Here is a 26,417-nt window from a genome sequence, read left to right as displayed (position 1 = left end):
AGTGACAGGAGAAGTGGTTGTGGTGACATCTCATCTCTCAGGATGGTATCACTGATGAACTGTTTGTTCTGAGGTCAGTTCTGGTGGGATAAAGAGATAGAGACATATCACTGATTAACTGTTCTGAGGTCAGTTCTGGTGGGATAAAGAGATAGAGACATATCACTGATTAACAAGTCTCCTTCAGCGGTCAAGGAAGGTCCAGGAAGGGCCCTCTCAATAGTTTTCATCTCTTTGTTTACTCTTAGTCTATGCCGTCTACAGATTGTATACTCCCCTTAAGTGCTCTTCTTACTTTCCCTTGTTTGGTAGAGACGTGATTAGTGTTGTCACGATACCAGCCAATAGGGCTCCTGTAATTTATATCAGATTTAAAATACCTGGGCCCTATTCACAAAGCCTCTCAGATTAGGAGTGCTAATCTAGGATCAGTTTTGCCTATTAGATAATATTGAATAAGACAGGTGGATACCAGATCCTAGATGAGCTCTCCCAGTCTGAGAGGCTTTGTGAACACAGGCCCTGGTTTGTTATGCTTAGATATTCCAGGTAAAAGGTGCCCCCTGAACTCTGGGTCGTCTGCCCGCCACAAGACCATTAGCCCGCTGAGCTATAGTTTGGGGAGCCAAAAACAAGTTTTCGGGACTCTTGACTGAGGCAAGGTTACTCATCGTACAAGCAGGATTTTCACTGAACCAACCTCTCTTATACTTCATATTCTGATGACATCATATGATGTGATTAATACATCCTCACCTTGATGACATCACTGTTTGACCTGTGACCTTGTGTTGACCTCTCACCTCACCAGGACACCTTCAGGCGGGAGACCAGATCTTGGAGGTGAATGGGGAGAGTTTACTAGGGGTCACCAGTGAAAGGTAGGTTCAACAATAAAAAAAAAAAAACTCTCTCTTCATTGGAAAAATACCAAAAAGACCAGTGAAATTTGTGTTGATGTCGTCAAGACATTAACTTTTTTGTTTTTCTGTTATTGTTTTATAACAGAGCAGTAGACGTTCTGAGATCAGCGTCCTCGAGCAACCAAATGCGCCTTCTGATCGCCAGAGACGAGGAAGCCAGGTAGGCCCTGAGCACCGCGTCTAGATATGAGATGCACACGACCACGTATCATTGGCCACATTCTGTAGGCTTAGTGTCAATACACTTAATCACAACTTTAGCGTCAACACAAATTGGGTCGCTGATGTTGAGGGTCTGTTATCCGCATTTGTGTCTGAAGTCTGAATGTCAGCTATCAGGTGTTTTTTGTCGGTTTGGAACTCCAATCGTGCTCCATGTCCATCTGTATCCCTGAATGTCCTTTATCTCTCAACTTGGCCTGCCTGTCCTCCTCCTCTTCCTCCCTCTCCTCCTCCTACTCCTCCTCCTTCTCGTCCTCCTCCTCTCAAAAATGTTGATTATTAAAAAGATGCCATTTTTTTTAATTATTCAAAGTAAAAATGAATGATTTAGTTGATAAACCAGAAGGTTGGCAAGGCGCTGAGCGTTTCTTTGGCTATGAATAACCCTGGCAGTGGCATGGGGGACATTTTGGGAAGGGTTTTTGGGCTGGGATGCCCTCGCTCCGCCTCAGGCACTTCTTCTTCTTCCTACCTTTCTCTCCACCCCGGGCAGCAACAACAGGATGAATGGAAAGACATTTAGTACAGACTGTTAATCCAAACTGATGAACCTGTGAACTTGCTACGCTGATCCTCAGCACGAGGGCCCCACAAGGGTGCGTGCTCAGCCCCCTCCTGTACTCCCTGTTCACACATGACTGCGTGGCCACGCACGTCTCCAACTCAATCATCAGGTTTGCAGACAACACAACAGTAGTAGGCCTGATTACGAACAATGATGAGACAGCCTACAGCGAGGAGGGGAGGGCCCTGGTGAAGTGGTGCCAGGAAAATAACCTTTCCTTCAACGTTAACAAAACAAAAGGAGCAGATTGTGGACTTCAGGAGATAGCAGAAATCAGGTTTTCATCAAGGATCTTTGCTCCGTTCATCTTTCCCTTGATCCTGACTATTCTCCCAGTCCATGCCGCTGAAAAACATCCCCACAGCATGATGCTGTCCCACAGTATGATGCTGCCACCACCATGCTTCACTGTAGGGATGGTGCCAGGTGTCCTCCAGACATGATGCTGCCACCACCATGCTTCACCGTAGGGATGGTGCCAGGTGTCCTCCAGACATGATGCTGCCACCACCATGCTTCACCGTAGGGATGGTGCCAGGTTTCCTCCAGATGTGACGGTTGGCATTCAGACCAAAGAGTTCAAACTTGGTTTCATCAGACCAGAGAATCTTGTTTCTCAAGGTCTGACAGTCCTTTAGGTGCCTTTTGGCAAACTCCAAGCGGGCTGTCATGTGCCTTTCACTGAGGAGCGGCTTCCATCTGGCCACTCTAACATAAAGGCCTGATTGGTGGAGTGCTGCAGAGATGGTTGTCCTTCTGGAAGGTTATCCCATCTCCTCAGAGGAACTCTGGAGCTCTGCCAGAGTGACCATTGGGTTCTTGGTCACCTCCCTGACCAAGGCCCTTGTCCCTAGATTGCTCAGTTTGGTCCGGCGGCCAGCTCTAGGAAGAGTCTTAGAGTGGTTCCAAATGATGGAGGCGACTGTGTTCTTGGGGACCTTCAATGCTCCAGATCTGTGCCTCGACAAAGAGCTCTACGTTCTTTAAATGTTTTAAGGATTTGTGTGTATTGTTTGGTAATGCTCGGTATTGCTGCACTGTTATCCCTAGAAACATAAGCATCTGCAAAATATGTGTATTTAACCAGTAACATTTGATTTGATTTGAAAGTCAGGGAAGGGAGGGAACCACATCACACAGCAAACACAGTCAAATCTAACTTTTACTACGTGATGAAGTCTTGATTTGCTCTAAACAGCCCGTGGAAGGTTATATCTGTCAAAACATTAACAGAGAGAAAGAACCTGCATCCCCCACTCATCATATTCTGCCATCTGGTAGCCTATTGTTTTTAGCATTTAACATTTAGCCAGGTTGCTAATCTAACCACGATGCCATAGCAACAGCCGACCGGGTGGTCAGTTTTGACATTGTGAGTCAGCATGAAACCAGGTCACACTAGCTGTCACGCACGCACACACACACACACGCACACGCACGCACGCACGCACACACGCACACACACGCACACACACGCACACGCACACACACACCCACACACACACACACACACAATTAGGCAGGCTATACAGGCTACAGAGTGTTCAAGCTACAGGCAGGAGAGGCAGGCTACAGGCAGGAAAGCTGCAGGCTACAGACAGAAAAGCAGGCTACAGGCAGGAAAGCAGGCTACGGGCAGGAAAGAAGGTTACATACAGTGAGGCATGCTACTGGCTACAGGTGGGAAAGCAGGCTACAGGCAGGAAAGCAGGCTACAGGCAGGAACGCAGGCTACTGGCAGGAAATCAGGCTACAGGCAGGAAAGAAGGTTACATACAGTGAAGCATGCTACTGGCTACAGGTGGGAAAGCAGGCTACAGGCAGGAAAGCAGGCTACAGGCAGGAACGCAGGCTACTGGCAGGAAATCAGGTTACAGGCAGGAAAGCAGGCTACAGACAGGAAAGCAGGCTACAGGCAGGAAAGCGGACTACATGCAGAAAAGCAGGCTACAGGCAGAAAATCAGGATACAGGCAGGAAATTAGGCCACAGACAGGAAAGCAGGTTACATTCAGGAAAGCAGGCTACAGGCAGGAAAGCAGGCTACTGGCAGGAAATCAGGCTACAGGCAGGAAATCAGGATACAGACAGGAAAGCAGGTTACATTCAGGAAAGCAGGCTACAGGCAGGAAAGCAGGCTACTGGCAGGAAAGCAGGCTACTGGCAGGAAATCAGGCTACAGGCTACAGGTAAGAAAGCAGGCTACAGGCAGGAAAGCAGGCTACTGGCAGGAAAGCAGGATACAGGCAGGAAAGCAGGAAACAGACAGGAAAGCAGGCTACAGGCGGGAAAGCGGACTACATGCAGGAAAGCGGACTACAGACAGGAAAGCAGGCTACAGGCAGGAAAGCAGGCTACAGACAGGAAAGCAGGCTACAGACAGGAAAGCAGGCTACAGGCAGGAAAGCAGGCTACAGACAGGAAAGCAGGCTACATGCGGGAAATCAGGCTACAGGCTACAGGTAGGAAAGCAGGCTACAGGCTATAGGCAGGAAAGCTACAGGCAGGAGAGGCAGGAAAGCAGGCTACAGACAGGAAAGCAGGCTACAGGCGGGAAAGCAGGCTACAGACAGGAAAGCAGGCTACATTCTACAGGCAGGAAAGCAGGCTACAGACAGGAAAGCAGGCTACAGGCGGGAAAGCAGGCTACAGACAGGAAAGCAGGCTACAGGCAGGAAAGCAGGCTACAGACAGGAAAGCAGGCTACAGGCAGGAAAGTAGGCTACAGACAGGAAATCAGGCTACAGGCAGGAAAGCAGGCTACAGGCAGGAAAGCAGGCTATTGGCAGGAAAGGAGGCTCATGAGATGAGCCTGTGCTTCTCACATCGTTCTATAATCTGTGTTCTGTGCCTTAACCAACATTCAGAGCTCAGAGCTCAGCACACAGGCCAAGACAGGAGGGATGGAGAGGAGGAGAGGAGGAGACAGGAGGGGAAAGGAGAGGAGAGGAGGAGACAGGAGGGGAAAGGAGAGGAGAGGATGGAGGGATTATGCCTTTCCATTTCTGTTCCTTCCTCTCTTCATCTCTCTCGCTCTAATCCCCCTCTCCCTCTCTCTAATTCTTTCCCCCTATTCTCCCTCGTTCTGTATCTCCTCCATGCTATTTGGGTCCACTGCGCAGTAATATTAACCTGGCTGTTAAAGTCTTAGTACCATTGATCTGTGATGAGAGGGGGTCAGAAATAGAAAGGGAATATGAAGCTAGAACCAACCTCTATTTAACCAGGGAATCCTGTTGAAATGAACACTTACAATATAACTAACCATGAAGCTAGAACCAACCTCTATTTAACCAGGGAATCCTGTTGAAATGAACACCTTACAATATAACTAACCATGAAGCTAGAACCAACCTCTATTTAAGCAGGGAATCCTGTTGAAATGAACACTTACAATATAACTAAATGTAGACTAAATATAGACCCAACATTTAAAACCCCCAAATTGATATTTATTTACAGTAACTCAATGGCTCTAGTTCTTCATTCCCATTAGTGAGACTCCAGACTGCTAGAGATGGTGTCTTTGGTGTTAGCCACCTTAACCACCAGTCAGTCCCGCTAGTGACATCAGATCACCACGTGACCCTATGTGACCTCCGAGGTTGTTAATCCGTCTGTCCCAGCAGCCCATCCTGATGGTGATATGAAGGAAGACACTGGACAGTCCCCTGCAGTGAGGTTAAATATACCAGAAATTCAGACTGGACATTCCCCTGCAGTGAGGTTAAATATACCAGAGATTCAGACTGGACATTCCTCTGCAGTGAGGTGAAATATACCAGAGATTCAGACTGGACATTCCCCTGCAGTGAGGTTAAATATACCAGAGATTCAGACTGGACATTCCCCTGCAGTGAGATTAAATATACCTGAGATTCAGACTGGACATTCCCCTGCAGTGAGGTTAAATATACCAGAGATTCAGACTGGACTTTCCCCTGCAGTGAGGTTAAATATACCAGAGATTCAGACTGGACATTCCCCTGCAGTGAGGTTAAATATACCAGAGATTCAGACTGGACATTCCCCTGCAGTGAGGTTAAATATACCAGAGATTCAGACTGGACATTCCCCTGCAGTGAGGTTAAATATACCAGAGATTCAGACTGGACATTCCCCTGCAGTGAGGTTAAATATACCAGAGATTCAGACTGGACATTCCCCTGCAGTGAGGTTAAATATACCAGAGATTCAGACTGGACATTCCCCTGCAGTGAGGTTAAATATACCTGAGATTCAGACTGGACATTCCCCTGCAGTGAGGTTAAATATACCAGAGATTCAGACTGGACATTCCCCTGCAGTGAGGTTAAATATACCAGAGATTCAGACTGGACATTCCCCTGCAGTGAGGTTAAATATACCAGAGATCCAGACTGGACATTCCCCTGCAGTGAGGTTAAATATACCAGAGATTCAGACTGGACATTCCCCTGCAGTGAGGTTAAATATACCAGAGATTCAGACTGGACATTCCCCTGCAGTGAGGTTAAATATACCAGAGATTCAGACTGGACATTCCCCTGCAGTGAGGTTAAATATACCAGAGATTCAGACTGGACATTCCCCTGCAGTGAGGTTAAATATACCAGAGATTCAGACTGGACATTCCCCTGCAGTGAGGTTAAATATACCAGAGATTCAGACTGGACTTTCCCCTGCAGTGAGGTTAAATATACCAGAGATTCAGACTGGACATTCCCCTGCAGTGAGGTTAAATATACCAGAGATTCAGACTGGACATTCCCCTGCAGTGAGGTTAAATATACCAGAGATTCAGACTGGACATTCCCCTGCAGTGAGGTTAAATATACCAGAGATTCAGACTGGACATTCCCCTGCAGTGAGGTTAAATATACCAGAGATTCAGACTGGACATTCCCCTGCAGTGAGGTTAAATATACCAGAGATTCAGACTGGACATTCCCTTGCAGTGAGGTTAAATATCCCCCCCCCCCCCCCCCCCCCACACACACACACACACACACACACAGCACACACCCACAGAGAGGGTTCAGAGAGCGGACATCCTTCCTGTCTGGGGTCGGAGAGAGGACATCCTTCCTGTCTGGGGTCAGAGAGGGGACATCCTTCCTGTCTGGGGTCAGAGAGGGGATATCCTTCCTGTCTGGGGTCAGAGAGGGGACATCCTTCCTGTCTGTGGTCAGAAAGGGGACATCCTTCCTGTCTGGGGGTCTTCTCCAAATGAGTCTGGATCTGAGAACCTCCCCTATGAGTTCTAGAACGCAAACACATTCTAACCGTTCTGATTGGTCCCAGAAACCGATGGCCAGAACAAATGTGGGTGAAGTGGCGTTGTTAAAATTCTTCATTGGCTTTAATACTCTGATTGGTTTGTTTTGTACAACACCCCTCATTTTGACATCACCACAAATGACTTCAATCATGGCCGGTCTCAGACTGAGTACGTAGCGAACATAGAGGAAGAATTCAGTTGGAGTCGCCAGGCAACAGGAAAGATACTGCTCACCCATAACTGACAGTCAAATCAAAACAAATTAAATGTTATTTGTCACATGCGCAGAATACAACAGGTGGACTGTAGACCTTACCGTGACATGCTTACTTACAAGCGATTAATCAACAATGCAGTTCAAGAAATAGACTTTAGCCCCGACCCCTTACCACCGACCCCTTACCACCGACCCCTTACCCCCGACCCCTTACCACCGACCCCTTACCCCCGACCCCTTACCACCGACCCCTTACCCCCGACCCCTTACCACCGACCCCTTAAAAGTGAGACGAAAGTGAGACGAAAAACCACCTTTCCTCTACAGTTGTTACAGAAAAAAGCATATTATACCAAGCAGTGCCCGTCATTCCAAGAATACCTCAGATTTGATTAAGGGATCATTCAGTGGATGTACCTGGTCACGTAAATCCGTCCACAATCCAATTTATTTTTAAGATCATAACAATGACACTGAGGGAATACCAGGAAATGTTCTCTCTCTCGCTCTCTCTCTCTCTCTCTATCCCCCACTCTCTCCCTCTCCCTCTCTCTCTCTCTATCCACCACTCCCTCTCTCTCTCTCTCTCTCTCTCCCCCCTCTTTCTCTCTCTCCCTCCCCCTCTATCTCTCTCTCCCTCTCTCTCTCTCTCTCTCTGTCTCTCTCTCTTTCTCTCTCTCTCTCTCCCCCTCTTTCTCTCTCTTTCTCTCTCTCTCTCGCTCCCCCTCTTTCTCTCTCTTTCTCTCTCTCTCTCTCTCCCTACTCTTTCTCTCTCTCTCTCTCTCTCTCTCTCTCTCTCTCTCTCTCTCTCTCAGTGTATTAAGCCTCCATTCTAGAGCCAACAACAATGGGATTAGTGGGTGATAGTGTGTATTCAGCAGGGGAGCTACACAGCAACACCTTTACTTAAAAAACACACTTTCACCCTTATACTGTAGCTGTTGATATTCTATATATTTATATATCTATATATTCAGCTTTATCTGGAAGGGTCATTTAGGGGTTCTGTGGGGTGTGAGGTAGTGGGTGTGATATGATTTGGGATTCTTTGTGGTGTGAGATAGTGGGTGTGATATGATTTGGGGTTCTGTGGGGTGTGAGATAGTGGGTGTGATATGATTTGGGGTTCTGTGGGGTGTGAGGTAGTGGGTGTGATATGATTTGGGGTTCTGTGGGGTGTGAGGTAGTGGGTATGATATGATTTGGGGTTCTGTGGGGTGTGAGATAGTGGGTGTGATATGATTTGGGGTTCTTTGGGGTGTGAGGTAGTGGGTGTGATATGATTTGGGGTTCTGTGGGGTGTGAGGTAGTGGGTGTGATATGATTTGGGGTTCTGTGGGGTGTGAGGTAGTGGGTATGATATGATTTGGGGTTCTGTGGGGTGTGAGGTAGTGGATGTGATATGATTTGGGGTTCTGTGGGGTGTGAGGTAGTGGGTGTGATATGATTTGGGGTTCTGTGGGGTGTGAGATAGTGGGTGTGATATGATTTGGGGTTCTGTGGGGTGTGAGGTAGTGGGTGTGATATGATTTGGGGTTCTTTGTGGTGTGAGATAGTGGGTATGATATGATTTGGGGGTTCTTTGGGGTGTGAGATAGTGGGTGTGATATATTTGGGGTTCTTTGGGGTGTGAGATAGTGGGTGTGATATGGTTTGGGGTTCTGTGGGGTGTGAGATAGTGGGTGTGATATGATTTGGGGTTCTTTGTGGTGTGAGATAGTGGGTGTGATATATTTGGGGTTCTTTGTGGTGTGAGATAGTGGGTGTGATATGATTTGGGGTTCTGTGGGGTGTGAGGTAGTGGGTGTGATATGATTTGGGGTTCTTTGGGGTGTGAGATAGTGGGTGTGATATGATTTGGGGTTCTCTGGGGTGTGAGGTAGTGGGTGTGATATGATTTGGGGTTCTGTGGGGTGTGAGGTAGTGGATGTGATATGATTTGGGGTTCTGTGGGGTGTGAGATAGTGGGTGTGATATGATTTGGGGTTCTTTGTGGTGTGAGATAGTGGGTGTGATATATTTGGGGTTCTTTGTGGTGTGAGATAGTGGGTGTGATATATTTGGGGTTCTTTGTGGTGTGAGGTAGTGGGTGTGATATGATTTGGGGTTATTTGGGGTGTGAGGTAGTGGGTGTGATATGATTTGGGGTTCTTTGTGGTGTGAGATAGTGGGTATGATATGATTTGGGGGTTCTTTGGGGTGTGAGATAGTGGGTGTGATATATTTGGGGTTCTTTGGGGTGTGAGATAGTGGGTGTGATATGATTTGGGGTTCTGTGGGGTGTGAGATAGTGGGTGTGATATGGTTTGGGGTTCTGTGGGGTGTGAGATAGTGGGTGTGATATGATTTGGGGTTCTTTGTGGTGTGAGATAGTGGGTGTGATATGATTTGGGGTTCTTTGTGGTGTGAGATAGTGGGTGTGATATGATTTGGGGTTCTGTGGGGTGTGAGATAGTGGGTGTGATATGATTTGGGGTTCTTTGTGGTGTGAGATAGTGGGTGTGATATGATTTGGGGTTCTTTGTGGTGTGAGATAGTGGGTGTGATAGATAGACTAATATAAGGTTGTCGTTTCAGTGAACTGTGTGGCTGTGTGGCTGTGTGGCCGTGTGGCTGTGTGGCTGTGAGTACAGTGTTATAGTTCGGTTCTAACTTGTTGTTGGGGATGTGTAATTATTTACCCCTTTGGTTTCTTACAGGAGAGAGTTTTCAGAGCTTTTGGAGAAGTATGGATCCAGCAGTAGTACTGGGTCGACACGCAACTCTCCCATCCAGCATGGTAGGACCTCCCTCTATGTCCACATGGTATAACACAACTCTCCCATCCAGCATGGTAGGACCTCCCTCCTCCCTCTATGTCTACATGGTATAACACAACTCTCCCATCCAGCATGGTAGTGGACCTCCCTCTATGTCCACATGGTATAACACAACTCCCATCCAGCATGGTAGGACCTCCCTCCTCCCTCCATGTACACATGGTATGTCCTGTCTTCCCCCTCTATTTCAACAAGGTATAACACCCACAAATACTTTTTATGTCCTGTCTCCCCCCTCTATTTCAACATGGTATAACCCCCACAAATACTGTTTATGTCCTGTCTCCCCCCTCTATTTCACACACACACACACACACACACACACACACACACACACACACACACACACACACACACACACACACAAACGTCTGTCTAAAAAAAGGAGAGAGAAGGGAAACACAGGTTTTCAAGGTTGTTGACAGATCTGGTCATTCTAAGTATATTGAGGTTTAAGCCCCCTTCATTAGGAGAAGTATGTCATTTGTAAATGTTGTTGTTGATGTTGTGTATTAGGGGTTCATCTCAAGTGAGAATGTCACCTTGTTTTGCCTAGTTTTACATCATTGTGTCAGTGAATTGCATAGTTTTTCATCATTGTGTCAGTGAATTGCATAGTTTTTCAGCATTGGGTCAGTGAATTGCCTAGTTTTACATCATTGTGTCAGTGAATTGCCTAGTTTTTCATCATTGTGTCAGTGAATTGCCTAGTTTTTCAGCATTGTGTCAGTGAATTGCCTAGTTTTTCAGCATTGGGTCAGTGAATTGCCTAGTTTTACATCATTGTGTCAGTGAATTGCCTAGTTTTTCAGCATTGGGTCAGTGAATTGCATAGTTTTTCAGCATTGTGTCAGTGAATTGCCTAGTTTTTCATCATTGTGTCATTGAATTGCCTAGTTTTTCAGCATTGTGTCAGTGAATTGCCTAGTTTTTCAGCATTGTGTCAGTGAATTGCATAGTTTTTCAGCATTGGGTCAGTGAATTGCATAGTTTTACATCATTGTGTCAGTGAATTGCCTAGTTTTTCAGCATTGGGTCAGTGAATTGCATAGTTTTTCAGCATTGTGTCAGTGAATTGCCTAGTTTTTCACAACTGAGTCATTGAATTGCCTAGTTTTTCATAACTGAGTCATTGAATTGCCTAGTTTTTCAGCATTGGGTCAGTGAATTGCCTAGTTTTACATCATTGTGTCAGTGAATTGCCTAGTTTTTCAGCATTGGGTCAGTGAATTGCCTAGTTTTTCAGCATTGGGTCAGTGAATTGCCTAGTTTTTCAGCATTGGGTCAGTGAATTGCCTAGTTTTTCACAACTGAGTCATTGAATTGCCTAGTTTTTCATAACTGAGTCATTGAATTGCCTAGTTTTTCATCATTGGGTCAGTGAATTGCATAGTTTTTCATCATTGTGTCAGTGAATTGCATAGTTTTTCATCATTGTGTCAGTGAATTGCCTAGTTTTTCACAACTGAGTCATTGAATTGCCTAGTTTTTCATCATTGGGTCAGTGAATTGCATAGCTTTTCATCATTGTGTCAGTGAATTGCATAGTTTTTCATCATTGTGTCAGTGAATTGCCTAGTTTTTCACAACTGAGTCATTGAATTGCCTAGTTTTTCATCATTGGGTCAGTGAATTGCATAGTTTTTCATCATTGTGTCAGTGAATTGCCTAGTTTTTCAGCATTGTGTCAGTGAATTGCATAGTTTTTCAGCATTGTGTCAGTGAATTGCCTAGTTTTTCAGCATTGTGTCAGTGAATTGCATAGTTTTTCAGCATTGGGTCAGTGAATTGCATAGTTTTACATCATTGTGTCAGTGAATTGCCTAGTTTTTCAGCATTGGGTCAGTGAATTGCCTAGTTTTTCAGCATTGGGTCAGTGAATTGCATAGTTTTACATCATTGTGTCAGTGAATTGAATAGTTTTTCAGCATTGTGTCAGTGAATTGCCTAGTTTTTCAGCTTTGTGTCAGTGAATTGCCTAGTTTTTCACAACTGAGTCATTGAATTGCCTAGTTTTTCACAACTGAGTCATTGAATTGCCTAGTTTTTCATAACTGAGTCATTGAATTGCCTAGTTTTTCATCATTGGGTCAGTGAATTGCCTAGTTTTTCAGCATTGGGTCAGTGAATTGCCTAGTTTTTCAGCATTGGGTCAGTGAATTGCCTAGTTTTTCAGCATTGTGTCAGTGAATTGCATAGTTTTTCAGCATTGGGTCAGTGAATTGCCTAGTTTTACATCATTGTGTCAGTGAATTGCCTAGTTTTTCACAACTGAGTCATTGAATTGCCTAGTTTTTCATAACTGAGTCATTGAATTGCCTAGTTTTTCAGCATTGGGTCAGTGAATTGCCTAGTTTTACATCATTGTGTCAGTGAATTGCCTAGTTTTTCAGCATTGGGTCAGTGAATTGCCTAGTTTTTCAGCATTGGGTCAGTGAATTGCCTAGTTTTTCAGCATTGGGTCAGTGAATTGCCTAGTTTTTCAGCATTGGGTCAGTGAATTGCCTAGTTTTTCAGCATTGGGTCAGTGAATTGCCTAGTTTTTCACAACTGAGTCGTTGAATTGCCTAGTTTTTCATCATTGGGTCAGTGAATTGCATAGTTTTTCATCATTGTGTCAGTGAATTGCCTAGTTTTTCAGCATTGTGTCAGTGAATTGCATAGTTTTTCAGCATTGGGTCAGTGAATTGCATAGTTTTACATCATTGTGTCAGTGAATTGCCTAGTTTTTCAGCATTGTGTCAGTGAATTGCCTAGTTTTTCACAACTGAGTCATTGAATTGCCTAGTTTTTCACAACTGAGTCATTGAATTGCCTAGTTTTTCATAACTGAGTCATTGAATTGCATAGTTTTTCAGCATTGTGTCAGTGAATTGCCTAGTTTTTCAGCATTGTGTCAGTGAATTGCCTAGTTTTTCAGCATTGTGTCGGTGAATTGCATAGTTTTTCAGCATTGTGTCAGTGAATTGCCTAGTTTTTCAGCATTGTGTCAGTGAATTGCCTAGTTTTTCAGCATTGTGTCAGTGAATTGCCTAGTTTTTCAGCATTGTGTCAGTGAATTGCCTAGTTTTTCACAACTGAGTCATTGAATTGCCTAGTTTTTCACAACTGAGTCATTGAATTGCCTAGTTTTTCATAACTGAGTCATTGAATTGCCTAGTTTTACATCATTGTGTCAGTGAATTGCATAGTTTTTCAGCATTGGGTCAGTGAATTGCATAGTTTTTCAGCATTGGGTCAGTGAATTGCATAGTTTTTCGTCATTGTGTCAGTGAATTGCCTAGTTTTACATCATTGTGTCAGTGAATTGCCTAGTTTTTCATAACTGAGTCAGTGAATTGCATAGTTTTTCATCATTGTGTCATTGAATTGCCTAGTTTTACATCATTGTGTCAGTGAATTGCCTAGTTTTTCATCATTGTGTCAGTGAATTGCCTAGTTTTTCAGCATTGGGTCAGTGAATTGCCTAGTTTTTCAGCATTGGGTCAGTGAATTGCATAGTTTTTCAGCATTGTGTCAGTGAATTGCCTAGTTTTTCATCATTGTGTCAGTGAATTGCCTAGTTTTTCAGCATTGTGTCAGTGAATTGCCTAGTTTTTCAGCATTGGGTCAGTGAATTGCCTAGTTTTTCAGCATTGTGTCAGTGAATTGCCTAGTTTTTCAGCATTGGGTCAGTGAATTGCCTAGTTTTTCATCATTGTGTCAGTGAATTGCCTAGTTTTTCACAACTGAGTCATTGAATTGCCTAGTTTTTCATAACTGAGTCATTGAATTGCCTAGTTTTACATCATTGTGTCAGTGAATTGCATAGTTTTTCAGCATTGGGTCAGTGAATTGCATAGTTTTTCAGCATTGGGTCAGTGAATTGCATAGTTTTTCATCATTGTGTCAGTGAATTGCCTAGTTTTACATCATTGTGTCAGTGAATTGCCTAGTTTTTCATCATTGTGTCAGTGAATTGCCTAGTTTTTCAGCATTGTGTCAGTGAATTGCCTAGTTTTTCACAACTGAGTCATTGAATTGCCTAGTTTTTCATAACTGAGTCATTGAATTGCCTAGTTTTACATCATTGTGTCAGTGAATTTTCTAGTTTTTCACAACTGAGTCATTGAATTGCCTAGTTTTTCATAACTGAGTCATTGAATTGCCTAGTTTTTCAGCATTGTGTCAGTGAATTGCCTAGTTTTTCACAACTGATTCATTGAATTGCCTAGTTTTTCATAACTGAGTCATTGAATTGCCTAGTTTTACATCATTGTGTCAGTGAATTGCATAGTTTTTCAGCATTGGGTCAGTGAATTGCATAATTTTTCAGCATTGGGTCAGTGAATTGCATAGTTTTTCATCATTGTGTCAGTGAATTGCCTAGTTTTACATCATTGTGTCAGTGAATTGCCTAGTTTTTCAGCATTGGGTCATTGAATTGCCTAGTTTTTCATCATTGTGTCAGTGAATTGCCTAGTTTTTCACAACTGAGTCATTGAATTGCCTAGTTTTTCATAACTGAGTCATTGAATTGCCTAGTTTTACATCATTGTGTCAGTGAATTGCATAGTTTTTCAGCATTGGGTCAGTGAATTGCATAGTTTTTCAGCATTGGGTCAGTGAATTGCATAGTTTTTCAGCATTGGGTCAGTGAATTGCATAGTTTTTCAGCATTGGGTCAGTGAATTGCATAGTTTTTCAGCATTGGGTCAGTGAATTGCATAGTTTTTCAGCATTGGGTCAGTGAATTGCATAGTTTTTCATCATTGTGTCAGTGAATTGCCTAGTTTTACATCATTGTGTCAGTGAATTGCCTAGTTTTTCATCATTGTGTCAGTGAATTGCCTAGTTTTACATCATTGTGTCAGTGAATTGCATAGTTTTTCATAACTGAGTCATTGAATTGCCTAGTTTTTCAGCATTGTGTCAGTGAATTGCCTAGTTTTTCACAACTGAGTCATTGAATTGCCTAGTTTTTCATAACTGAGTCATTGAATTGCCTAGTTTTACATCATTGTGTCAGTGAATTTTCTAGTTTTTCACAACTGAGTCATTGAATTGCATAGTTTTTCATAACTGAGTCATTGAATTGCCTAGTTTTTCAGCATTGTGTCAGTGAATTGCCTAGTTTTTCACAACTGATTCATTGAATTGCCTAGTTTTTCATAACTGAGTCATTGAATTGCCTAGTTTTACATCATTGTGTCAGTGAATTGCATAGTTTTTCAGCATTGGGTCAGTGAATTGCATAGTTTTTCAGCATTGGGTCAGTGAATTGCATAGTTTTTCATCATTGTGTCAGTGAATTGCCTAGTTTTACATCATTGTGTCAGTGAATTGCCTAGTTTTTCAGCATTGGGTCATTGAATTGCCTAGTTTTTCAGCATTGTGTCAGTGAATTGCCTAGTTTTTCATAACTGAGTCATTGAATTGCCTAGTTTTTCATCATTGGGTCAGTGAATTGCATAGTTTTACATCATTGTGTCAGTGAATTGCATAGTTTTTCACTATTGTGTCAGTGAATTGCCTAGTGTTTCAGCATTGGGTCAGTGAATTGCCTAGTTTTTCAGCATTGTGTCAGTGAATTGCCTAGTTTTACATCATTGTGTCAGTGAATTGCATAGTTTTTCATCATTGTGTCAGTGAATTGACTAGTTTTTCATAACTGAGTCATTGAATTGCCTAGTTTTTCATAACTGAGTCATTGAATAGCCTAGTTTTTCATCATTGGGTCAGTGAATTGCAATCTCAAGGAAATATATCTCAATGGAAGTATATGTTTTCATGAAGCGAATAACATTGTAGACATTTCTTAAAGGCTGACATTAGTTTTGCGTTGTAATGTCCAAATCAAAGACAACTATATAAGCACGGTAACATCCCCTTCTATAAGACAGGCAATTTCTGTTCCTGTCCGTTTCCTTTTGGATTTCAGGGCTAACAAATAAATAGCATAGGGCAGCATGCAGAGTATTATTTACAGCTCAGAGGAGATCAAGCTCACTAAACTAAACACTTGTCAGGAACTGCTTCATGAAGTCCAGGGGCAGTGGCTCTCTACTCCCATCCGGAGAATTTAATAGGATATCTGTAGTGGCAGGAAACTGACTGAGGGGTCAGTCCTCTTTCATCATGTAGTAGCACCTATTTACACTGCCCTCTGGTGGAACGTCTGGAGACCCTGTTCGCATCCCAAGACCCTGTTACCTGTCTCTAGCTGTTACCTGTCTCTAACTGTTCCCTGTCTCTAACTGTTACCTGTCTCTAACTGTTACCTGTCTCTGTTACCTGTCTCTAACTGTTACCTGTCTCTAACTGTTACCTGTCTCTAACTGTTACCTGTCTCTAACTGTTACCTGTCTCTAGCTGTTCCCTGTCTCTAACTGTTCCCTGTCTCTAGCTGTTCCCTGTCTCTAGCTGTTCCCTGTCTCTAACTGTTCCCTGTCTCTAACTGTTACCTGTCTCTAACTGTTATCTGTCTCTAACTGTTATCTGTCTCTAACTGTTCCCTGTCTCTAACTGTTACCTGTCTCTAGCTGTTATCTGTCTCTAACTGTTATCTGTCTCTAACTGTTACCTGTCTCTAACTGTTCCCTGTCTCTAACTGTTACCTGTCTCTAACTGTTACCTGTCTCTAACTGTTACCTGTCTCTAACTGTTATCTGTCTCTAACTGTTCCCTGTCTCTAGCTGTTCCCTGTCTCTAGCTGTTCCCTGTCTCTAGTTGTTACCTGTCTCTAACTGTTCCCTGTTTCTAACTGTTACCTGTCTCTAGCTGTTCCCTGTCTCTAACTGTTACCTGTCTCTAACTGTTACCTGTCTCTAACAGTTACCTGTCTCTAACTGTTTCCTGTCTCTAGCTGTTACCTGTCTCTAACTGTTATATGTCTCTAACTGTTCCCTGTCTCTAACTGTTCCCTGTCTCTAACTGTTCCCTGTCTCTAGTTGTTACCTGTCTCTAACTCTTACCTGTCTCTAACTGTTACCTGTCTCTAACTGTTACCTGTCTCTAACTGTTATCTGTCTCTAACTGTTACCTGTCTCTAACAGTTACCTGTCTCTAACTGTTTCCTGTCTCTAGCTGTTACCTGTCTCTAACTGTTATATGTCTCTAACTGTTCCCTGTCTCTAACTGTTCCCTGTCTCTAACTGTTACCTGTCTCTAGCTGTTATCTGTCTCTAACTCTTACCTGTCTCTAACTGTTACCTGTCTCTATCAGTTACCTGTCTCTAACTGTTACCTGTCTCTAGCTGTTACCTGTCTCTAACTGTTATCTGTCTCTAACTGTTCCCTGTCTCTAACTGTTCCCTGTCTCTAACTGTTCCCTGTCTCTAGTTGTTACCTGTCTCTAACTCTTACCTGTCTCTAACTGTTATCTGTCTCTAACTGTTACCTGTCTCTAACTGTTACCTGTCTCTAACTGTTACCTGTCTCTAACTGTTCCCTGTCTCTAACTGTTCCCTGTCTCTAACTGTTATCTGTCTCTAACTGTTCCCTGTCTCTGACTGTTCCCTGTCTCTGACTGTTACCTGTCTCTAACTGTTACCTGTCTCTAACTGTTACCTGTCTCTAACTGTTACCTGTCTCTAACTGTTCCCAGTCTCTAACTGTTCCCAGTCTCTAACTGTTACCTGTCTCTCCTCCTTTCTAAGCAGGCAGATATCTGGACAGCACATCGTCCGGGTCCTCGTCACGCTCCCAGAGTCCTTTGCTTTTGAGTCCTGCTGGCTCTCAGAGCACCTACAACAACCCTCTACTGCGCTCCCTCAGGTATAGCTATTGTAGCTAATTCAGGGGGTAGTCCCGACTGGGACTCAACCGGGGTCCAGCGACTGTCAACCCAACACCTTAGCCGCTACGCCAAGAGATCCAAACCTCTTGACAAGGAGGCCAGTGTTAATCTCGCTACAATATAGTACAGTTCAACCATTGATGTTGATGTATCTACCATATGAATGGATTGTACAGTCAGTTCACCTGTAGGTTTACCTGTTAGTTCATCTGTTAGTTCACCTGTTAGTTCACCTGTCAGTTCACCTGTTAGTTCACCTGTTAGTTCACCTGTTAGTTCACCTGTCTGTTCACCTGTCAGTTCACCTGTTAGTTCACCTGTAGGTTTACCTGTTAGTTCACCTGTCAGTTCACCTGTTAGTTCACCTGTCAGTTCACGTGTTAGTTCACCTGTAGGTTTACCTGTTAGGTCACCTGTTAGTTCACCTGTTAGTTCACCTGTTAGTTCACCTGTCTGTTCACCTATAGGTTCACCTGTTTGTTCACCTGTTAGTTCACCTGTTAGTTCACCTGTCTGTTCACCTGTAGGTTTACCTGTTTGTTCACCTGTTAGTTCACCTGTTAGTTCACCTGTCTGTTCACCTGTCAGTTCACCTGTGAGTTCACCTGTGAGTTCACCTGTTAGTTCACCTGTCAGTTCACCTGTCAGTTCACCTGTTAGTTCACCTGTCTGTTCACCTGTAGGTTTACCTGTCAGTTCACCTGTTAGTTCACCTGTTAGTTCACCTGTTAGTTCACCTGTTAGTTCACCTGTCAGTTCACCTGTAAGTTCACCTGTTAGTTCACCTGTTAGTTCACCTGTTAGTTCACCTGTTGGTTCACCTGTTGGTTCACCTGTTAGTTCACCTGTTAGTTCACCTGTTTGTTCACCTGTTAGTTCACCTGTTAGTTCACCTGTTAGTTCACCTGTCAGTTCACCTGTTAGTTCACCTGTTAGTTCACCTGTTAGTTCACCTGTTAGTTCACCTGTTAGTTCACCTGTTTGTTCACCTGTTAGTTCACCTGTTAGTTCACCTGTCTGTTCACCTGTTAGTTCACCTGTTAGTTCACCTGTTAGTTCACCTGTTAGTTCACCTGTTAGTTCACCTGTTAGTTCACCTGTCAGTTCACCTGTTAGTTCACCTGTTAGTTCACCTGTTAGTTCACCTGTTAGTTCACCTGTGTTGCTGTGACTGGGTGTGTATTTGAGAGAGTTTGTACGTGTCTGTCAGTCTTACAGTATGTAATATATCCTCCTCCTCTCCTCCTCCTGTCTCCAGTCACCCAGGAGAGGGTGTGATCCAGCTGATCTCTGTAGCCCGCTCCTCTAGTCTGGGCATCACCATCGGCGGAGGCTCCAATAGACCGGACGGCCCTGCCGTCTTCATCCAGGAGGTTCTGTCTGGGGGAGACTGCCACAGGGTAAGTCACCAATGGGATCCATCCTGAAAGAACAGGGTACCAGTGGAGAACCCCTTCTCATAGATTAACTTCATAACAGATACTGTAGTCATAGTTACCTCCACTGGGATGAAATGAACCAGACTCACACCCTTCTCATAGATTCACTTCATAAGAGATACTGTAGTCATAGCTACCTCCACTGGGATGAAATGAACCAGACTCACACCCTTCTCATAGATTCACTTCATAAGAGATACTGTAATCATAGTTACCTCCACTGGGATGAAATGAACCAGACTCACACCCTTCTCATAGATTCACTTCATAACAGATACTGTAGTCATAGTTACCTCCACTGGGATGAAATGAACCAGACTCACACCACTGGTAGAATATCCAGTCAACGATGAATATGGAAGAGTTACATTAGACATGTCGACATGGTAACGACAATCTGCTGTACTTAGAAATGGAGTTACATTAGACATATCGACATGGTAACGTCAATCTGCTGTACTTAGAAATGGAGTTACATTAGACATGTCGACATGGTAACGTCAATCTGCTGTACTTAGAAATGGAGTTACATTAGGCATGTCAACATGGTAACGACAATCTGCTGTACTTAGAAATGGAGTTACATTAGGCATGTCGACATGGTAACGTCAATCTGCTGTACTTAGAAAGGGAGTTACATTAGGCATGTCGACATGGTAACGTCAATCTGCTGTACTTAGAAATAGAGTTACATTAGGCATGTTGACATGGTAACGACAATCTGCTGTACTTAAAAATGGAGTTACATTAGGCATGTCGACACACTATGCTGACCAATGGTTTAAAGCCGCTCCTATCGCCTCTGACCGTTGGTCAACAGCCAGCAGGGTGGTCTCTTAACAGACCTCAGCCAGCCCCGTTGGTCAACAGCCAGCAGGGTGGTCTCTTAACAGACCTCAGCCAGCCCTGTTGGTCAACAGTCAGCAGGGTGGTCTCTTAACAGACCTCAGCCAGCCCTGTTGGTCAACAGCCAGCAGGGTGGTCTCTTAACAGACCTCAGCCAGCCCCGTTGGTCAGCAGGGTGGTCTCTTAACAGACCTCAGCCAGCCCCGTTGGTCAACAGTCAGCAGGGTGGTCTCTTAACAGACCGCAGCCAGCCCCGTTGGTCAACAGCCAGCAGGGTGGTCTCTTAACAGACCTCAACCAGCCCCGTTGGTCAACAGTCAGCAGGGTGGTCTCTTAAGACCGCAGCCAGCCCCGTTGGTCAACAGCCAGCAGGGTGGTCTCTTAACAGACCTCAACCAGCCCCGTTGGTCAACAGCCAGCAGGGTGGTCTCTTAACAGACCTCAGCCAGCCCCGTTGGTCAGCAGGGTGGTCTCTTAACAGACCTCAGCCAGCCCCGTTGGTCAACAGTCAGCAGGGTGGTCTCTTAACAGACCTCAGCCAGCCCCCTTGGTCAACAGCCAGCAGGGTGGTCTCTTAACAGACCTCAGCCAGCCCCGTTGGTCAACAGCCAGCAGGGTGGTCTCTTAAGACCGCAGCCAGCCCCGTTGGTCAACAGCCAGCAGGGTGGTCTCTTAACAGACCTCAACCAGCCCCGTTGGTCAACAGCCAGCAGGGTGGTCTCTTAACAGACCTCAGCCAGCCCCGTTGGTCAACAGCCAGCAGGGTGGTCTCTTAACAGACCTCAGCCAGCCCCGTTGGTCAACAGCCAGCAGGGTGGTCTCTTAACAGACCGCAGCCAGCCCCGTTGGTCAACATCCAGCAGGGTGGTCTCTTAACAGACCTCAACCAGCCCCGTTGGTCAACAGTCAGCAGGGTGGTCTCTTAAGACCGCAGCCAGCCCCGTTGGTCAACAGCCAGCAGGGTGGTCTCTTAACAGACCTCAACCAGCCCCGTTGGTCAACAGCCAGCAGAGTGGTCTCTTAACAGACCTCAACCAGCCCCGTTGGTCAACAGCCAGCAGGGTGGTCTCTTAAGACCGCAGCCAGCCCCGTTGGTCAACAGCCAGCAGGGTGGTCTCTTAACAGACCTCAACCAGCCCCGTTGGTCAACAGCCAGCAGGGTGGTCTCTTAACAGACCTCAACCAGCCCCGTTGGTCAACAGCCAGCAGGGTGGTCTCTTAACAGACCTCAACCAGCCCCTGCTGCTGTTAGCAATTCATCTTTGTGGTGTGTCAATAAAGCTCAGTTATAAAGGAACTGTCCTCTCTTGGCTTGATAACTACTGGACCTCTTCACACCAAGGTGTTGACACAACACTGTTAGAAGTATATAACTGATACTGGACCTCTTCACACCAAGGTGTTGACACTGTGTTAGAAGTATATAACTGATACTGGACCTCTTCACACCAAGGTGTTGACACTGTGTTAGAAGTATATAACTGATACTGGACCTCTTCACACCAAGGTGTTGACACGACACTGTGTTAGAAGTATATAACTGATACTGGACCTCTTCACACCAAGGTGTTGACACGACACTGTGTTAGAAGTATATAACTGATACTGGACCTCTTCACACCAAGGTGTTGACACGACACTGTGTTAGAAGTATATAACTGATACTGGACCTCTTCACACCAAGGTGTTGACACGACTCTGTTAGAAGTATATAACTGATACTGGACCTCTTCACACCAAGGTGTTGACACAACACTGTGTTAGAAGTATATAACTGATACTGGACCTCTTCACACCAAGGTGTTGACACTGTGTTAGAAGTATATAACTGATACTGGACCTCTTCACACCAAGGTGTTGACACTGTGTTAGAAGTATATAACTGATACTGGACCTCTTCACACCAAGGTGTTGACACGACTCTGTTAGAAGTATATAACTGATACTGGACCTCTTCACACCAAGGTGTTGACACAACACTGTGTTAGAAGTATATAACTGATACTGGACCTCTTCACACCAAGGTGTTGACACTGTGTTAGAAGTATATAACTGATACTGGACCTCTTCACACCAAGGTGTTGACACTGTGTTAGAAGTATATAACTGATACTGGACCTCTTCACACCAAGGTGTTGACACTGTGTTAGAAGTATATAACTGATACTGGACCTCTTCACACCAAGGTGTTGACACAACACTGTGTTAGAAGTACACTACACTGTTCTCCTGCCTAATGTTGCAACCGTTTCCCTCTTAAAAGAGAAATGCATTCACACATCTAGAGATTGCTTTACAGGAAGAAGAAGCTCCAACACACTGTCATTACAAAGTTTCACAAGTGCAAGCAACAGTAACCAGTAACGTCTGTCCTGTCTTGCTGGATGGGAGACAGACAGCGTGAGGTTACCAGTAACGTCTGTCCTGTTTAACTGGATGGGAGACAGACAGTGTGAGGTCACCAGTAACGTCTGTCCTGTCTTGCTGGATGGGAGACAGACAGCGTGAGGTTACCAGTAACGTCTGTCCTGTTTAACTGGATGGGAGACAGACAGCGTGAGGTTACCAGTAACGTCTGTCCTGTCTTGCTGAATGGGAGACAGACAGCGTGAGGTTACCAGTAACGTCTGTCCTGTTCAACTGTCTTGCTGGATGGAAGACAGACAGCGTGAGGTCACCAGTAACGTCTGTCCTGTTTAACTGGATGGGAGACAGACAGCGTGAGGTTACCAGTAACGTCTGTCCTGTTCAACTGTCTTGCTGGATGGAAGACAGACAGCGTGAGGTCACCAGTAACGTCTGTCCTGTTTAACTGGATGGGAGACAGACAGCGTGAGGTTACCAGTAACGTCTGTCCTGTTCAACTGGATGGGAGACAGACAGCGTGAGGTTACCAGTGCTGTAAGTGTAACTTGGTGTTACCAGGAGTCAGACAGAGTGTTGGTTGGGGAGACAGAGAGAGAGAGAGACAAAGCTAGAGACAGAGTTAGAGACAGAGCTAGAGACAAATCTAGAGACAGAGAGGCAGAGCTAGAGCCAGAGAGGCAGAGCTAGAGACAAATCTAGAGCCAGAGAGGGCGAGAGAGAGAGAGAGAGAGAGAGAGAGAGGGGTTGAAAGAAAAAGAGCGAGCTGAAGACAGTGGGATGGAGAGAGAGAGAGAGGGGTTGAAAGAAAAAGAGCGAGCTGAAGACAGTGGGATGGAGAGAGAGAGAGAGAGAGAGAGAGAGAGAGAGATAAAGTGATGCAGACTGCTTCCCCATTAGCTCAAGTGTGGAGGGGACGAGTCAGAGTCCCCACAGTCCCCTGAGCTGCAGGACAGGACAGCAGGACAGGACAGACACAAGGTCAGCCCTTTAGGACTGTGCTTACGTAGGCCATCACCCTGTCCCCCTGACCTCTACCTCTCTACCATCTAGCTTCTACCACTCCCACAGCACTCCCTGTTCCCCTGACCTCTGCCTCCCTACCATCTAGCCTCTACCACCCCCACATCACTCCCTGACCTCTACCTCTCTACAATCTAGCTTCTACCACCCAACAGTACTCCCTGTGCCCCTGACCTCTACCTCCCTACCATCTAGCCTCTACCACCCCCACATCACTCCCTGTCCTGACCTCTACCTCCCTACAATCTAGCCTCTACCACCCCACAGCACTTCCTGTCCCCCTGACCTCTGCCTCCCTACCATCTAGCCTCTACCACCCCCACATCACTCCCTGACCTCTACCTCTCTACCATCTAGCTTCTACCACTCCCACAGCACTCCCTGTGCCCCTGACCTCTACCTCCCTACCATCTAGCCTCTACCACCCCCACATCACTCCCTGTCCTGACCTCTACCTCCCTACAATCTAGCCTCTACCACCCCACAGCACTTCCTGTCCCCCTGACCTCTACCACCCTACCATCTAGCCTCTACCACCACCACATCACTCCCTGTCCTGACCTCTACCTCCCTACCATCTTGCCTCTACTACCCCCACATCACTTCCTGTCCTGTCCCCCATCTGCCCACTCCCAGAAATATGACACTGATAGGTGAGAGGAGAGGGGGAGGGGAGGGGGGGGGCAGGGCAGGGTGTGAGGGAATAGAGGAGGGTTGTCCATATTCCAAACCTCTCTGGAAAGCTGACACTAATGGAGGGGGGAGGATGGGGGTGGGCAGGATGGGAAGGCTTGTCCATGTTGCACCTTTCACCTGCAGTGTGATAGATGGGGTGACTATGTACAAAAAATGCTGTCATTTCTAAACAGTTCACTCGATATGGATTTAAATACCCTCAAATTAAAGCTGACAGTCTGCACTTTAAGCTCATTGTCATTGTTTGATTTCAAATCCAAACTTTTGAAGTATAGAGCCATAAGAAAAAATCATGCTTCACTGTCCCAATAATTACTGAGGACACTGAATAATTACTGTAAATAGAGAGATAGAGACATACAGATGAAGTCGGAAGTTTACCTACACTTAGGTTGGAGTCATTAAAACTCGTTTTTCAACCACTCCACAAATGTTTTGTTAACAAACTATACAGTGCCTTGCGAAAGTATTCGGCCCCCTTGAACTTTGCGACCTTTTGCCACATTTCAGGCTTCAAACATAAAGATATAAAACTGTATTTTTTTGTGAAGAATCAACAAGTGGGACACAATCATGAAATGGAACGACATTTATTGGATATTTCAAACTTTTTTAACAAATCAAAAACTGAACAATTGGGCGTGCAAAATTATTCAGCCCCTTTACTTTCAGTGCAGCAAACTCTCTCCAGAAGTTCAGTGAGGATCTCTGAATGATCCAATGTTGACCTAAATGACTAATGATGATAAATACAATCCACCTGTGTGTAATCAAGTCTCCGTATAAATGCACCTGCACTGTGATAGTCTCAGAGGTCCGTTAAAAGCGCAGAGAGCATCATGAAGAACAAGGAACACACCAGGCAGGTCCGAGATACTGTTGTGAAGAAGTTTAAAGCCGGAATTGGATACAAAAAGATTTCCCAAGCTTTAAACATCCCAAGGAGCACTGTGCAAGCGATAATATTGAAATGGAAGGAGTGTCAGACCACTGCAAATCTACCAAGACCTGGCCGTCCCTCTAAACTTTCAGCTCATCCAAGGAGAAGACTGATCAGAGATGCAGCCAAGAGGCCCATGATCACTCTGGATGAACTGCAGAGATCTACAGCTGAGGTGGGAGACTCTGTCCATAGGACAACAATCAATCGTATATTGCACAAATCTGGCCTTTATGGAAGAGTGGCAAGAAGAAAGCCATTTCTTAAAGATATCCATAAAAAGTGTTGTTTAAAGTTTGCCACAAGCCACCTGGGAGACACACCAAACATGTGGAAGAAGGTGCTCTGGTCAGATGAAACCAAAATTGAACTTTTTGGCAACAATGCAAAACGTTATGTTTGGCGTAAAAGCAACACAGCTGAACACACCATCTCCACTGTCAAACATGGTGGTGGCAGCATCATGGTTTGGGCCTGCTTTTCTTCAGCAGGGACAGGGAAGATTGTTAAAATTGATGGGAAGATGGATGGAGCCAAATACAGGACCATTCTGGAAGAAAACCTGATGGAGTCTGCAAAAGACCTGAGACTGGGACGGAGATTTGTCTTCCAACAAGACAATGATCCAAAACATAAAGCAAAATCTACAATGGAATGGTTCAAAAATAAACATATCCAGGTGTTAGAATGGCCAAGTCAAAGTCCAGACCTGAATCCAATCGAGAATCTGTGGAAAGAACTGAAAACTGCTGTTCACAAATGCTCTCCATCCAACCTCACTGAGCTCGAGCTGTTTTGCAAGGAGGACTGGGAAAACATTTCAGTCTCTCGATGTGCAAAACTGATAGAGACATACCCCAAGCGACTTACAGCTGTAATCGCAGCAAAAGGTGGCGCTACAAAGTATTAACTTAAGGGGGCTGAATAATTTTGCACGCCCAATTTTTCAGTTTTTGATTTGTTAAAAAAGTTTGAAATATCCAATAAATGTTGTTCCACTTCATGATTGTGTCCCACTTGTTGTTGATTCTTCACAAAAAAATACAGTTTTATATCTTTATGTTTGAAGCCTGAAATGTGGCAAAAGGTCGCAAAGTTCAAGGGGGCCGATTACTTTCGCAAGGCACTGTACATACATACATACATACATACATACATACCTACCTACCTACCTACCTACCTACCTACCTACCTACCTACCTACCTACCTACCTACCTACCTACCTACCTACCTACATACATACATACATAGTGCTGGAACTCTGTCACCTTTGTTCTATATCAGTGTTTTCCAACCCTGGTCCTCCAGTACCCCCAAACCTGGTCC

At 44.9% G+C, this 26,417-nt stretch overlaps 1 protein-coding gene across 1 annotated transcript in view; it reads left to right on the top strand.

Moving 5' to 3' along the window:
• The window catches only part of LOC110518542 (syntaxin-binding protein 4), a 133,228-nt gene that overhangs the window by 61,223 nt on the left and 45,588 nt on the right, over positions 1–26,417 (top strand). Inside the window, exons 4-8 of the mRNA XM_036939792.1 lie at positions 812–881; positions 1,009–1,083; positions 9,886–9,965; positions 17,643–17,760; positions 19,041–19,182. Of these exons, the coding sequence (XP_036795687.1) occupies positions 812–881; positions 1,009–1,083; positions 9,886–9,965; positions 17,643–17,760; positions 19,041–19,182 (485 nt within the window). The remainder of the gene's footprint in view (positions 1–811; positions 882–1,008; positions 1,084–9,885; positions 9,966–17,642; positions 17,761–19,040; positions 19,183–26,417) is intronic.

This window comes from Oncorhynchus mykiss, chromosome 13, assembly GCF_013265735.2.
Source record: "Oncorhynchus mykiss isolate Arlee chromosome 13, USDA_OmykA_1.1, whole genome shotgun sequence".
NCBI lineage: Eukaryota > Metazoa > Chordata > Actinopteri > Salmoniformes > Salmonidae > Oncorhynchus > Oncorhynchus mykiss.
This window is presented reverse-complemented; position numbering and strand designations above follow the sequence as displayed.